A 14,085-nucleotide genomic window follows, 5' to 3' on the forward strand; every position below is an offset into this window, starting at 1 on the left:
CACGATAAGAAGATGATGTTCCTCTTCCACGACCAGCAGAAGATGGAAAAGAGGACCGAGAAAGAGGTTTAGAGCGAGGCCGATCGCCCCACCATTCCGGATATCCAACGACCTTGAAACATGCGCTAGCTTCATGACCTGTGCGTCCACAAGCAGTGCAATGTCGATTTGGATCTTTGTTACCAGGTACAAACGAGGGATCAAACTTGTTGACTGGAGCAGGAGATCGTGAACCAGAGAAGCTTTGTGCGACAAAACTCATCACGTTAGTTTCTTTTGTTGAGTTGGAGATAGTGTTGGTGTGAAGAGTCTCGTTTTGCACAAGTGTCTGGTAAACGCTATCAAGATCAGGAAGAGGAGTCATAGCGCATAGTTGAGAACGGATAGCTCCATGGACAGAATCATCAAGACCGGCCAGAAAGTCATGAACCCGTTGAGTATCTTGTTCCATATCTTGCGCAGAGGTGAGATCACATTCGCACTTACCGCATGTACACCGTTTGATTGGTGTGCACTCGGCGATGCTGTCCCAAATTTTGGTTAAGCGACCAAAATAATCATCAATGGTGGATCCGTTTTGCTTACATGACGCAAGGGCGTTCCGAAGCTGTTGACGGCGAGCACCACTCTTTAATGAGAAACGCTTCTTAATGATGTCCCAAAGATCCTTGGCCACTTCACGGTTGGAGATTGATGAACGGAGACGTGGTTCGATCGTTGCTTTGATCCAACCAACAAGGAGATGGTTATTAGCCACCCAATCTTCAAGAGTTGTGGAGTTGTTGGCTGGTTTGGGAATAGTCCCATCGATGAAGCCGAATTTTTTGCGAGAGCTTAACGCCATACGGAGATTGATGGCCCAATCATCATAATTGGTGCCGTTGAGAAGAGGATGGGAGATCACAGCTCCAGGATTGTCACTAGAAGAGAGATCGTAAGCAGAGATTCTTTTGGTGGAAGGTTTTGATGATGGAGTTTGAGGAGGAGAAACCATGATGCGTGAGTATGCTTGCGAGGGCAAGCTTCAATGATGATTGCTTGATGAAGAAGAAAACCAAATCTCACGAGGGTGAGAGACGGCGAGAGTAAAAGAGAGGTAAAAAAAATTAGGGTTTATTGTTTTAGCTCTGATACCATGTCAAATTGAATGGAAGAGAATTCTTGATGTTATTAGGCTCTAAGGCCAAAGTATTTATACATGAGTTTGAGCTTATCTAATGAGGAAATATAGCAATTTTGGAATTATCAACTTAAGGAAAATAAACTTATTCTAATAGACAAAACACATGAAAATACATCAATCACAACAGCACTTTCAAGTTTTATTCACAAATCTGATATATAGAAAATCAGATTTTTTTAAAAAAGGTTACATAAGGTATAAAATACACTTAACTTGTACTTCAACTTGTGCAAGCGAAAAACCAGAGTCGATATCCTTATTTGGATTCAGCATCTTAAGAAGGCGTCTCTCACCTTCCATGCAATGCGCCTTGTGTAACATCTGATGGTTTAGATTCTGTAATATAGTAAAAGAAAAATCTGTTTGTATAATTTTATGAACATTAATAATTACAGATCAAACTGAGGATGTGATCACGGTTTCTAACATGGATATTAATTTCTCGTTCCCCAGACGAAAATGATACAACAGCCTTCTTATCACGATATGCGTTGTTAGCAAAAGTTAGTTTGTCGAGCACCATTTTATCGGGGAAATTTGATCCAAAATTCACCACCGGCTCGTAATCCTCAATTGGTCTCCATCTATGATTCAAGTTGTATTCTAGTCCTGATATGTACTGTTCAAGAACAATCTGTGCTTCAGAGTAACATTCACCAGCTTAGTTAATTTGATCCATAATTAATCCATAATATTATATATATATATATAAAAAGATAATTAACGATTTCACAACATATATACCGTTTTCTCTCTGAGTTCTTTGTCGATTTGAAGCATTTGTTGTTGCATTTCTTCTACCATCTTCTCATTCTCTTCTATTGACTTCACGTAGTGGTATTGATTCCTCTTGGGTCCAACAAGATCATGATGTCCTACATTTCGACTAGTTTTCTTTCTTCTGGTCTTTGCAACCTCCATAGCCTCTGAAAAATTTAGGTTGAGAAATGGAAGAAAGGTTTTTGAATAAAGGTTGACAAGAAGAAAGTAGCTTGAGTTTATAATGAAGAGAGTTGAGACTTTGATATAAACTAAGTTGTCTCTCTATACAATTTTAAAAATTTACTTATTTGGAACTTGGTTTGCACTCCAAGGAAGTTGACCATTTGCCACCTTTTTATTTGCTTAGTTTAATTCAACCACCCTATAAAGTACTCCGTATTTGATAAGTTGAGAAATATCTACAAGCTTTATATATTTTTGCACATATTGGAGTAGATTAAATTCGAATGAATAAACTAATATATAGTCTCATCACAAGATATTATTATATGAATGAATCTCTTGCGATTTAAAATAAACAACAAGGAATAAAGTTCTCAAATTCCATACAAATATGGAGCAATCTTCATGAGAGGCTCGAGGGTGCTCACATGAAACTTCCTCCCGAAAAGAAAACACACATTCGTCACCTCACCTTCGTAGCTACAATTCGACCCGAACCGGATCCGGTCCAAGAACCCGACTCGAATATCTTTCCTCACAAACCTCGCTGGATGGGACCCACCCCTTGACCAATCAACCCACGTCACTGTCCGGTTCGAATTCATCTCCGGACAAATCTTGTTAACCAACGTCGGAAGGTAATGCTCGTCGATGTAACACGGCGGCCGGCAGTGATCCTTAAAGACTGCGTAGTACCGGCGATCGGAGACAATCTCGGCGGCGACTCTACGTGAAATTTCGAACCACTGGTTTCCTTTCCGCCAATCAGAGAGCGACACGTGTGGGAGCATTTTAGGGGTGTAACGGCCTCGTCCCATGGGCCTTGGGTCGTCAAATGAGCCGAGGAAAGAGCGAGTGGAACGCGTGAGGTAAGTGTAGATTGTAGTGAAGTTGAAGAGAGGGATACAAGTCTCGGAGAGGAGGACGAAGCGTGCGTTGGAAGGTTCTAGTAGGGCATGAGATAAAAGACGCTTCTCTGCATCCATCATCGACGATTTTCCCCATTCAACGGCCTACATTAATGTTTTACAAATTTCAAAGTATCTCAATGTTATCTTGTAAAATACTATAACAGCTAGGGACGAGAGAGGTATCGTTAGACTAACATTATAATACGGTTAATTTTGGGATAATATGTTAACCAACAAGGCAACAAAACCTAATTAATGAATGTAAATATATAATCATACCTTGCTTGGTATCCGTTTCCTGTAAAATACTGAAGATTCCGGCGGCTCTGCAGTGAACTCCGGGGAGGTATGAACATAGATGGAATAAAACCCTTCATGACCTTTGAAGAACATTTCCCAAAGAGGGGACAACGGCAAATTCCACCTCGTTAGAAACATGAACGCAACCTTTGGATGGGTCTCATTCATCATGGCGCTGCGTGGGGCCATCGCTGCTCGCCACATCAGCTCTTCGTCTGCCACGTCATTACCAGAGCTGCGAGGAGGACGAGAGAGGGAAGGAGAAGTGAGAGGATTTGATGAGACAGTGTGATAATCTTCGACGAGGAAGAGTGATGTTTGGAGGCGTTGGTTAAGGTAAAGAGCGAGGAGGATGACGAGAGATGAGACGGAAGAGAAGAAGACGACGGTGCCGAGGATGTGAATGTATCGGAGACTTATCGGTTCTTTCTTCATCCGTAAGTTGAGTTCTCGTACAAAGGTTGTAATCTTTTGCTTCTTCATTTTCCTTTCTTGTATGTGTTAATTTTAGTCTTTCGGTCTTTGGCTTGCTCTACGTACGTCGTTGAAGTCCTCTTTAATTTGTGTGTATATATAGCGCATGCATTATATATATATGCATGATAATGTGTGTCCAAAGTGGTACTTCATATATTTTTAAACGACCGTTTTGGCCACAAAATAAGCCTATAAAGGGATCGAAAGTTTCACAATCAATTATGTTGGCGGTAGAAGACAAGATATTATATGTAATTCAATACTCAGGCCGTCAGGCGGCTTTGTAAACCTATAGCCAATAGGCATGATCATCATGTTATGTGTGATGTGTATATATGATGGACGTGCATGGTGTGAGAGGAAATATGCAAGAGAATTGTGGGTTTAGTGAAACGTAATGATCTAGTAAAGTGAAAAAGAAGAGAAGAAGAGCATGGAATTTGCGGCAATGTTAAATTATGGGTATTGCTAAAAAAGTTTTAAATGTTAAATAGGAGATTAATAAAAGAAGCCATGCGTGCCTACATGATGGTGGGCTGGTGGTAAGGCGGGCCCAGGGTGGTTGGGTGTAACTCTCTCCTTCCCATGGTTCGATTCTTTGCTTCTGCTGTTATCAGCATTATTGTGGGAAGTCTGTCAGTTGGACTTTGGTCCAATTGGTTTACCTGGTAGTCAGAAATGTAGGCGGCCTGACTACCCCTGACACTTAGTCGGAAGGCATTCCAAACTCGGGATAGGCAGAGTGGTAGCCCGAAGGGCCTAGCCGTTAACACGGTGGACAAGTCCACTATGTAGCACCTTGGTGCGTTCCTACCGGGGCCGACCGGATAGCCGATAGGGTTTATCAAAAAAAAAAAAAAAAAAGCCATGCTTTATGTTTTTTTTTACCTTAACAAAACTTAAAACTTGGAAGGGCTCAAAACCCATGTCGTATTTAATAAGCCCAAAAGGCTTTCAATGTGAATAACGAACAAGACTTATCAACCAATTCCAATATTTTACAAAAGCTGGCTTCATCTTCTAAAAAGTTGTATCCGAATTTTGCTCCTTCGTAATTTTACCCATCTTCCTAATCTTCTCTCTCCGTGTTGACTCTTGAGGAGGCGATCCTACAACAACAACGCCGCGATTCTCTGGGTAAGTAGTCATACGATTTCAGCTGATTTTCCAGGATGGTTTCAATTTTGGTTTTCTGCAGAAAATATTTGATAGATTGTGTGTCCTCAATCTGAAAATTGCTGCTAGGTTTCTGTTTGTTATGCCTAATTAGATTTCTGATAGGCTCTTTCAATTATTAAGCTGAGTTGTTGAATCTGGATTTTGCAGAGATTTGTAGCTGAGCTTGTTGTTATAAAGCAAGATACTGCTTGCTCTACGGAATTTAGAGATGCCTCGGGACTTGTCAAGATCGAGGTCACCGTCTCCATCACCTTCACGTCGCCGAAAGCACTCGAGGTCTCCTCTAAGGCTTAGGCATAGCAGGAGGAGTAGAAGAGACAGAAGCCCTTCTCCATACTCATCTCATTCGTATAGCAGGTGATACCCGTAGTATTTCTGCCTCTATTCGTTTACATTAGTTATCATTGGTTTATACGCGAAAACAATTGTAAGAAAGAATTGGTGGAACACTGTTATTAGATATGTAAAGTGTACAGAGTTAAGATGATATCATCTGATCTTATCAATTGCTTTTCCTTAAGTTCCTACTTATATATATTGTCTACCCTTCTCTAAAAGAGAGTGCAATGTCTGGATTCTTCTGGCTCTCTATCGTAAGCATTTTTTGAGTGATGGTTCTTATTGGAGATATATCGTATCTATTTGGCTGTTTTGAGCTGTGCTTAAATTTGTGGTAAGAGATTATGTTTTATGACCTGTGCTTTGCGGTTTTAGGCAATGAAACCTGTATATTCAGTAAAGACGTAAGTTTAGCTGGGATATTAGCACTACTGATATTCTGATCTAGTTTATATTCTAGCTGTATGTCTAGATGGCGTGATTATTTGTTAGGATCAGTTTTAAGAGCAACTTTTATGTTCTTTTAAATGGAGTTTGTTAGCAATCAAGATAGAAAACCACCACAATTCCTTAGGTAAGATAATATAGTAATTTGTTGAGAACATGACTGAGAAGCTAGGAAAATGATACATGCTCTTACCATTATAAAAAGCTCAATTTCTTCCCCTTCCCACGGGAGGGGAAATGAGCAGCTGATGGATTGCTGTTGGGTGTTCTTTCATTGATCCCTTGTCTCGTTAGCTTCTTCGTGTGATAAAAGTTGGAGCTGATTATTCTTTACAGTGTATGAGGTAACTGCACATACTTTTGTTTTCTTTATGTGAAACTGTGGGCTACCTGATGCCTAGTCTTCACGTGCGTGGTAGTTCATTAGTTGCATATTTTGCTTACTACTTTATTTTGGGTAATGTACAGGCGAAAAAGTCGCTCTATTTCTCCTAGGCGCCATCGAAGTCGATCTGTTAGTCCTAAGAGACGTTCTCCAACCCCAAAACGTTACAAAAGACAAAAGAATAGGAGTTCAACTCCATCTCCTGCAAAAGGATCTCCTGCCGCAACCCTTGAGTCAGCTAAACATAGAAATGGAGAAAAACTTAAAAGAGAAGAGGAAGAGCGAAAAAGGTAAATCAATACAAAACTTTAAGTAAGATGGATGTTCTGGTGAAATTAAGGTTTTCTTTTGTTCTAAAATGATATTCTAGTGTAGTGTGGAAATCCTTGATTGTTAGTCTTAAAAAGTGCAACATATTTCATGGTATTCTCTCACAGGCTTCGCTTATGGACAATAAGCTATATTTCGACTTGTTCATATTTGATCCTCTGGCACAAATGTTCGTACTATCTTGATTTGATGAGTTACCGTGAGTCATTACATTGATCATGATTGAGTTAGAGATGTAAATATGTCCAAAGCACAAGAATTAATCTTGGTGAAGGTTTGCTTGTGTTATGGTGATAAACAATATTTCTTCACGAAATTTACCCTTGGCGTTGGAAGGAGTGAAAACAGAAACGATCTCAACAATTTTTCTTGGATTTGGAATAAATTTTTGGTTCTTTTGCTGTTCAAGATTGAAGACATCAAGAAATGAGAAAGTCCAGGTGATATTCAAGGTTCTTAATCTGCTGTGGATGTCCTCTAATTTTTCACTATATTTGCTACCAGGCGACAGCAGGAAGCGGAACTGAAGCTAATAGAGGAAGAAACAGTAAAACGGGTTGAAGAAGCTATTCGAAAAAAGATCGAGGAAAGCTTACAGTCTGAGAAAATAAAATTGGAAATTCTAACGCTGTTGGAGGAAGGGCGAAAGAGACTTGATGAAGAAGTCGCGGCTCAACTTGAGAAGGAGAAAGAGGCTTCTCTTATTGAGGCTAAAGAAAAAGAGGTAATGTTTATGAGCTGCTTTTTTAGACCTTCGTTTTCTAGGTGAAGATTTTTGAATACCTTCGTACACAGTGACATGGTTCGAAAACACTTTTCTTGTGGCGTGTTAGAATGAATTCGAATTGCTTATGAAATTTGGTATCATAAATCTGTCCATTATGGAGCATTGTTGAAAAGAGATCCTTTGTTTCAGGGTGTTATGCGGTGTTTGTCGCAGGAAAGAGAGCAACAAGAGAAAGAAGAGAGTGAGAGAATAGCGGAGGAGAACCTTAAGAGAGTGGAAGAAGCTCAGAGAAAAGAAGCAATGGAGAGGCAAAGGAAAGAGGAGGAGCGGTATCGGGAGCTCGAGGAGCTGCAGCGACAGAAAGAAGAAGCAATGCGAAGGAAGAAAGCGGAAGAGGAAGAAGAACGTCTCAAACAGATGAAACTTTTGGGTAAAAACAAATCACGCCCTAAATTATCTTTTGCCTTAAGCTCCAAGTGAATGCATGCATGAAGATAAAAGGATTGTAAAGGATGATATGCATTTTCTTCCTCTCAAAGATGCTTTATGATTATTTTTATTATAGTGCTTCTTGTTGGAGCTTAAACTCTTCTATGGCTTTTAATTTTTTGTAATTCTAGTTTCTCGTTTGTACTTTTACGTTAGGTTAATGGTGATGAATGATAATATAGCAAAAATGATTCAGAAAATTCATCACTCTATCACCAATATGTAACCATCCATCCTTGCTTACATAGTAAAAATCCTCACATATTTTCTTATTATATATATGAAAATTGGGCAAGCGTGAAAGTCGAGAAGTTAACAAATTTCTAGTTTAGTTAAAGAAGTCTTGAGATTTTGGTTACTGCATTGTTGGTTACATTGTTGATAGTCAAAATTGGAAAGAAGCTGCAACTAAAGAGTAAAAAGACCAAGGAGCAGGAGAAACAAAGAAAAAAAAATTGAGTAGATTTTACATTAGTAGAAATGAAACTAAGCTTGTAACAAAGAAAAAAAAGACCAAAGAGTCAAAATTTTCAGCTCTTTTAGTAGTAAATCAGTCATATTCTTATAGTTTTACTTTACATTAGTTCTGAACTTCTTTTTTTTTGAATGAAACTATGCTTGTAAGTTGTAACTAAAATAAAATGTTCTTGCAAATGGAAGGGTAATTTACAAAAACTAGATTTTCTCAGGTTACTTATTTACTTAGGTCTCGGAGGGTAAATTTGACCTAAAGACTGTTTAGGGTTTAGGGTCTAGTTTTTATACACACGCTTCCACAAATAACGTAGGTATAAAAAGGAAAATAAAACTTAAACTCAACAAGTCCCTCCCAATTTTTTGCGGCAAAGATTCTTTCATCTATCAAATTTATTGCTCCGCGATTCTTGGCGATCGAAGATTCTTGACGATACACATCACCAACGACCATGAACATTCAAAACACAGTGTTTTACAATCCAGGTAACAATATCAAATCTCCTTATATACGATTTAGATTGAGGTTCCGGCGAATCCGCAAGATTCGGTTTCGGATTAGGTAACAAAGATGCTCGTTAAGGTAGTAAGGATTTAAAGGCTTGGCGGGATTTGAAATAACCCTAATTTAGACGAGTGATTATGTTTCAGATTCGGAAACACCGAAATTGACAAATCATTACTTGGCGCAAAACCCTAATTCTGTTTTACAAGAATCTATAATCCATCCATAAACCCTAATTTAGCGAGTGATTGTGTACTAGATTGGGAAACTATGAAATTGACTGATCATTACTGCCGCAAAACCCTAATCCTGTTTACAAGAATCTTAGAACCATCTATAAACCCTAATTTAGTGAGTGATTGTGTATCAGATTCAGAAATATGAAATAGACAGATCATTACTGCCGCAATACCCTAATTCGGTTTTATAAGAATTTAAAAAACCATCTCTAAACCCTAATTCTTCAGTTTAGGGTTTGTTTGACTATTCCCTTTGTTGTCAGGTGGACACCGCTTGAACAATATCTTAGCCTGGTCAAGGCTCGCCTGGCTGACTGCAGAGGATGTTGATGGTTTGTTTGAGTTCTTCACTGACTTCCCACTTACTCCGAACGGCGATATCCCTGCAAACACAGTCGGACTGTTCAAAATCGGCGTAGGCAGATTCGTTGACAATAATGAAAACTGGATTCATGTTAATGATCATAATAATCAACAAACTCTAAGCCATACATTGGTAAGTATACCAATATTGAACTTTCTTTTGTTGTTTCATAATCAACTTGCTTTACTCACCTTGCTTCTCTCTGTTTTCTTGGCAGCGGGCTGGGGCTATATGGTTTAATTACACTGAGAGCCAGATGGCTCCCGTTAATGGCTTCGTCTTCACTAAGAGGGTTATCAGGAGAAGGGGGCTTCATCCAGACTGTCACTTAGTTCACTACCTAAGAGTCCCCCAATAATTCTTAGATATGTTGAGCTACCTAGCTAGACACTCTTAACTGCTAGCTTTTTCATGGGTTCTCATGCTTTTTGGTACGATCAAAACAAAACAGTGTAAGTGATCTAGATATCTAGATCTGCTTTCCAGTGCTAGTACTGTTATCAGGAGGTCTGAGCATTGGCATTCAGCTTCACATTAGTACACTATAGTATTAATGTGATATAACGTACCTAAAGACTTTTTTCCTGGTGTATTAAACTGAACATCAAACCTATTAGCTAGGCAACACAGTTTCCAAATCAAGAGTCTCAATCAAACAGCGTCATAGATTTTTTGTTCCTTACCCTTTGACCAAATCAGCAACTCCTCCTCCAAAAGTTTTGAGGATACAATCGTCCATGGTATCGCAAAGAAGTCCAGCCACAACAGTTAGCTACGATATTAGCCAATAAACAGAGTAGTCTCAACGCAAATGTTGAAGGTAAGGCTCACCGCTAGGCTCTCATCTGATTACACAGATCAAATGAAAACACTTCAGTCACCAAATTCTAAAGAACATCCAAAACCAATCGATATTCATGAAAAGTATTGATGAGATTGCTCTTCTACCTGTTCTCTATGAGCTTTCTCTGCTACGAATCTTTGAAGATTATGTGTGCAAGCGATCTGAGTTTTACGCGCCGTATTGTGCTCTAGCAAAAGTTTGCTCAGTTGGGTAAGCTTAGATGAAGATTTCTCACGAGCGGAAACTTGATGCAACAACAGGAGGCTGGACCATAGCACAGAGATTTTTCCCGGAACTGCAACAATTCTCCAAGGAACAAAAAGGCTAAGTGAATACGCCAACATTATTCCAATTATCACAGAACACTATAGCACAGTATAAATCAGCCATTTTTACTGTTAGCATAAAAGAGTCTGTTCATAAAGTGCAACGGATGAATTAGCCAGCTAAACATGTCAAACCTAATCCTACTCTCATATTTTGTGGAGCTATCTCAGTGATATATACCTAAAACAACCAAGTCAGTTTACAAGATATACTGGAAGGCGTTATTTCAAAAGGAAACAAAGTTCAGTATTACAGTGTAAGAGATGAATCCCAGCGCCAAAGCGTTCTAAAAGTCTCCACATGTAAAGAAAAGAAGTATCCTACAAAACCAGAATGATGTAGAGGGTTAAAAGTGGCCATCTGACGTTTGAAGAAACTGGAGAAGAGGAAAAAACTCACCTTTGCAAAATGATATGCAAAGATATCCAGTGATGATGGGAATTGCAGCAGTAATCAGACTACTCGCCAGTGTATTCTAGGATCTGATCACTAGCAGTTGCACCAACGATAGCACCCACATTGGACAAAGAACAAAACACAGAGTACTAAACATGGAGCAAGAGATCAAAGTCAGATAGCAATTAAAGAGGTGATGATAAAAACGAAGACAGCTCTAGACAGAAATGGGTCTATGATTACCTTGAGGATTGCAGCTAAATCAGTATACTCTCATATATCAATTAAGAAGGATATAACTACCCATCACCTCTAGTAGAGGTTTTGAAGTTCATTTGCTCCTCAAATTTCCCTGAAATATTTCAAGAACTTAGTGATTACGACTTATGAAATCAATACAAAGTTATGTACGATTGCTGTGATCATCTAATAACTTGTTAAAGCACTGGTCTGACCTTGGTTTTGGTTTTTAACCTTCTTCGTCCAGAGAGTGAGATGCAGTATTTGAAGCCATCTCCGTGTCAATTGGTAGAGGAAGTACACCTATAATCACAAACATAGTGCAGATAGGGATTTAAGAAAAGCTCAAAAGACCAAACAATTATGAAACTAGATTTTTTTTAAAAAAGAACAAATTTGAGGCTACCAGATGCGATCAAGGCACAACATTTGCCACTAACAAAAGGTTGTTCGAAAAGAAGCAAAAGCAACAAGATAACTAAAACTACAATTCAACTTTCAACCATAAAAAAAGGAAACCTGACAGTATCTATGAAAGAAAGACTCACTATGTTATTATTGAGGCAGGACACCCAGTTTAATCAATAATATTTGGACCTGTAATAGATTCCAACAGTAATAGAGGATGACAACTCTAGAACACACAGGCCAAACTTTTTTGTATACGGATAAGCCAGGAATTGCCGAAGTGCACCTAAGAATGCTACGAAACCTAGGGAGATTATAGATACCGCAAAAGTTCAAATTTTGGTATGCAAAAACAAAAGCTTCTTTTTTTTTGCTTTCTCAAATCACGAATTGAAACAATTTCAAAGCGTTCACAATCAAATTTCATCAAATACCAAAGCACATACGATCAGACAATTGGATGGTAATAATAATAATATAAAACCTTTGATAAAGTGATTAGGCCACCTTCGAGCCGATTAGATTGAAATAAATTTTTCTTCAGCGATCGGATTCGCCATCAGCTTAGTGATTCCTTGAGTCTGGGGTATATGAACCCATAAAAATTATCCGGAGAATACCAGAAGCGATGCTGAAGCTAAGATCCTTGATCCGATCATGGCCTAAGGACGAAAATTCCTCTACTCCGCTTGAGATCTATCAAGCTTTTTTTTTCTTCTCCTTTTTTTTTTTTTTTTTTGGCCTTTTTCGATTTTCATTCCTTGAAACGACTTGTTGTTCTGTCTTCGTCTGATAAATATCTCTAGTCTGATTTTAGGTTTCGGTCGTCGTGTAGGAATATACGCATATACCCTTTTATCGATAATTACTGACTTTTTTTTTTTTTTTTTGTTTTAGGATCAAGACGATAATTACTGCTATACTGCGTATATTTTTGTTTCCATAAAAAATTTTATTTTCTATTTTTATCTTTCTTTTACTTCCACAATAAAACAATTAAAACGATTAATCACGTATTTTCTGGTTATTATACGTAAAAATTGGGCAAACGTATATTTTTTGTTTCCATATAATTTTTATTTTCTATTTTATCTTTCCTTTACTTCCACAATAAAACAATTAAAACGATAATCACGTATTTTCTTGTTATATAATATGTAAAACTTGGGCAAGCGTGAAAGTTGGGAGGATTTTTGTGGTTTAGTTAAGAACTCTTATAACTTTTTCGTTAGAGCATTTTTTGTTACAATGACGACGATGTCTGATCTTGACGAAAATATGGTAGCTGAGATACTTTGCAGGACTCCGATGACATGTCTGAAAACAGTGCGATCTATTTGCAAAAAGTGGAATACTTTATCCAAAAAATGGGTTTACTTTGGTAAAGCGAAGCAGTTTCTTGGATTCATGATGATGGATTCAAGGGTTTGTTCCTTGAGATTCGATCTCCGCAACGACAGCTTCGAGCCACCATCTATAAAGCAGATAAGTATACTTGATCAAATCGAGGTATCTAAAATCTTTCACTGCGACGGTTTATTGTTATGCGTAATCAAAGATGACACGAATAAGCTCTTGGTCTGGAATCCTTATTTGGGGCAAACGAGGTGGATCCAACCCAGACAGAGTTTCCACAGATTAGACAGTTATGCTCTTGGACATGACAACAACCGTAACCACAAAATCTTGAGGTTTGTGGATGATATCTTACCTGTCAAAAACGTGGTTTTCGGGTACGAAATCTACGATTTTAGCCTTGATGCATGGACGGTTCTTGATGTCACTCCCGACTGGCACATAGAGTTTTTTCAACGTGGCGTGTCTCTCAAGGGAAACACTTACTTTTTCGCTAAACAGAGATTAATATTTGAAGGAGAGGGACCTGTAGACATAGATATAACAGAGACCGAAGACTTTTTACTCTGTTTTGATTTTACTGCTGAGAGATTTGGACCGCGTCTTCCTCTTCCTTTTCACTCTTATTTCGACGAGACTGTGACTCTATCTTGTGTTAAAGAAGATCAGCTCTCCATCTTATACCAGCCCTTGGTGCCATATGAGATCATGGAGATTTGGGTTTCCACTAATATTGAGCCCAATGCAGTGTCCTGGAGCAAGTTTTTGAAAGTGGATATGAGACCACTCACTGGTTTTCAGTTTGACGTTATGGCTGGGAGTTTCTTCATTGACCAGGAGAACAAAGTCGCCGTGGTTTTTGATCTTGACCCATATCCACAATCCGAGACTCGTCGCTACCAAACAGCTTACATCGTTGGACAAGATGGTGGATACTTCAAATCTGTTGATATCGGAGAAGCTCCAAATATCATGACACGTGACAGCTACGGATATATTGGCCCCATGTATTGTGTCCCGCTTGTGTGCTCCTCTTATGTTCCAAGTTTAGTGCAGATAGATTAGCTAGTTTCATTTTTTTATAATTTTGTTTCTTGCCTCTACTTTTACTTTCTTTCGTTTTTAAAATTTCATGTCCTTTTGAACAAGACTGCTGTCTACTGCGGCTAATTAATTCCTCCTAATCTGTTTTTGCTATTTTCATCTCCTTGCTAAACGAT

General features: G+C 38.6%; 4 protein-coding genes and 1 long non-coding RNA gene across 11 annotated transcripts; 2 read left to right on the top strand and 3 right to left on the bottom strand.

The window, feature by feature from the left end:
• Positions 1-1,290: 1,290 nt before the first annotated feature.
• Positions 1,291-2,159, bottom strand: LOC9328669. The gene is made up of 3 exons (XM_021015051.1): positions 1,928-2,159; positions 1,611-1,817; positions 1,291-1,519 (listed from the first exon to the last, which is right to left on the bottom strand). Exons 1-3 carry the CDS (start codon positions 2,102-2,104, stop codon positions 1,370-1,372), a joined length of 534 nt encoding a protein of 177 aa, XP_020870710.1. The 5' UTR covers positions 2,105-2,159; the 3' UTR covers positions 1,291-1,369.
• A 202-nt stretch (positions 2,160-2,361) lies between these two features.
• Positions 2,362-4,008, bottom strand: LOC110225399. The gene is made up of 2 exons (XM_021015050.1): positions 3,319-4,008; positions 2,362-3,141 (listed from the first exon to the last, which is right to left on the bottom strand). The coding sequence occupies exons 1-2, from the start codon at positions 3,820-3,822 to the stop codon at positions 2,503-2,505; spliced, it is 1,143 nt and encodes a 380-aa protein (XP_020870709.1). The 5' UTR covers positions 3,823-4,008; the 3' UTR covers positions 2,362-2,502.
• An 824-nt stretch (positions 4,009-4,832) lies between these two features.
• Positions 4,833-7,912, top strand: LOC9328670 (uncharacterized protein At1g10890). 3 transcript variants are annotated; one of them, XM_021012883.1, is made up of 5 exons: positions 4,833-4,953; positions 5,143-5,352; positions 6,250-6,456; positions 7,001-7,220; positions 7,437-7,912. In XM_021012883.1, the coding sequence occupies exons 2-5, from the start codon at positions 5,204-5,206 to the stop codon at positions 7,701-7,703; spliced, it is 843 nt and encodes a 280-aa protein (XP_020868542.1). In that variant the 5' UTR covers positions 4,833-4,953; positions 5,143-5,203; the 3' UTR covers positions 7,704-7,912. The 3 variants fall into 3 exon arrangements, with proteins under 3 accessions (XP_020868542.1, XP_020868541.1, XP_020868543.1); XM_021012882.1 differs by having other exon boundaries at positions 4,835-4,953; positions 7,413-7,912; XM_021012884.1 differs by lacking the exon at positions 4,833-4,953 and having other exon boundaries at positions 5,262-6,125; positions 7,413-7,912.
• Positions 7,913-8,829: 917 nt separating this feature from the next.
• LOC110225239 lies at positions 8,830-12,288 on the bottom strand. 5 transcript variants are annotated; one of them, XR_002329643.1, is made up of 9 exons: positions 11,994-12,282; positions 11,317-11,404; positions 11,105-11,213; positions 10,865-11,010; positions 10,719-10,785; positions 10,243-10,433; positions 9,978-10,139; positions 9,486-9,634; positions 8,952-9,313 (listed from the first exon to the last, which is right to left on the bottom strand). It is a non-coding gene; the product is annotated as an uncharacterized LOC110225239 (long non-coding RNA). The 5 variants fall into 5 exon arrangements; XR_002329642.1 differs by having other exon boundaries at positions 8,830-9,313; positions 9,486-10,139; positions 12,017-12,288; XR_002329641.1 differs by having other exon boundaries at positions 8,830-9,313; positions 9,486-10,139; positions 10,243-10,444; positions 11,994-12,288.
• Positions 12,289-12,707: 419 nt separating this feature from the next.
• Positions 12,708-14,066, top strand: LOC110225112 (F-box protein At1g10895-like). Its single transcript, XM_021013930.1, has one exon. The coding sequence runs from the start codon at positions 12,758-12,760 to the stop codon at positions 13,928-13,930; it is 1,173 nt and encodes a 390-aa protein (XP_020869589.1). The 5' UTR covers positions 12,708-12,757; the 3' UTR covers positions 13,931-14,066.
• Positions 14,067-14,085: the final 19 nt, after the last annotated feature.

The sequence above is a fragment of the Arabidopsis lyrata genome (assembly GCF_000004255.2).
Source record: "Arabidopsis lyrata subsp. lyrata unplaced genomic scaffold ARALYscaffold_1, whole genome shotgun sequence".
Taxonomy (NCBI): domain Eukaryota; kingdom Viridiplantae; phylum Streptophyta; class Magnoliopsida; order Brassicales; family Brassicaceae; genus Arabidopsis; species Arabidopsis lyrata.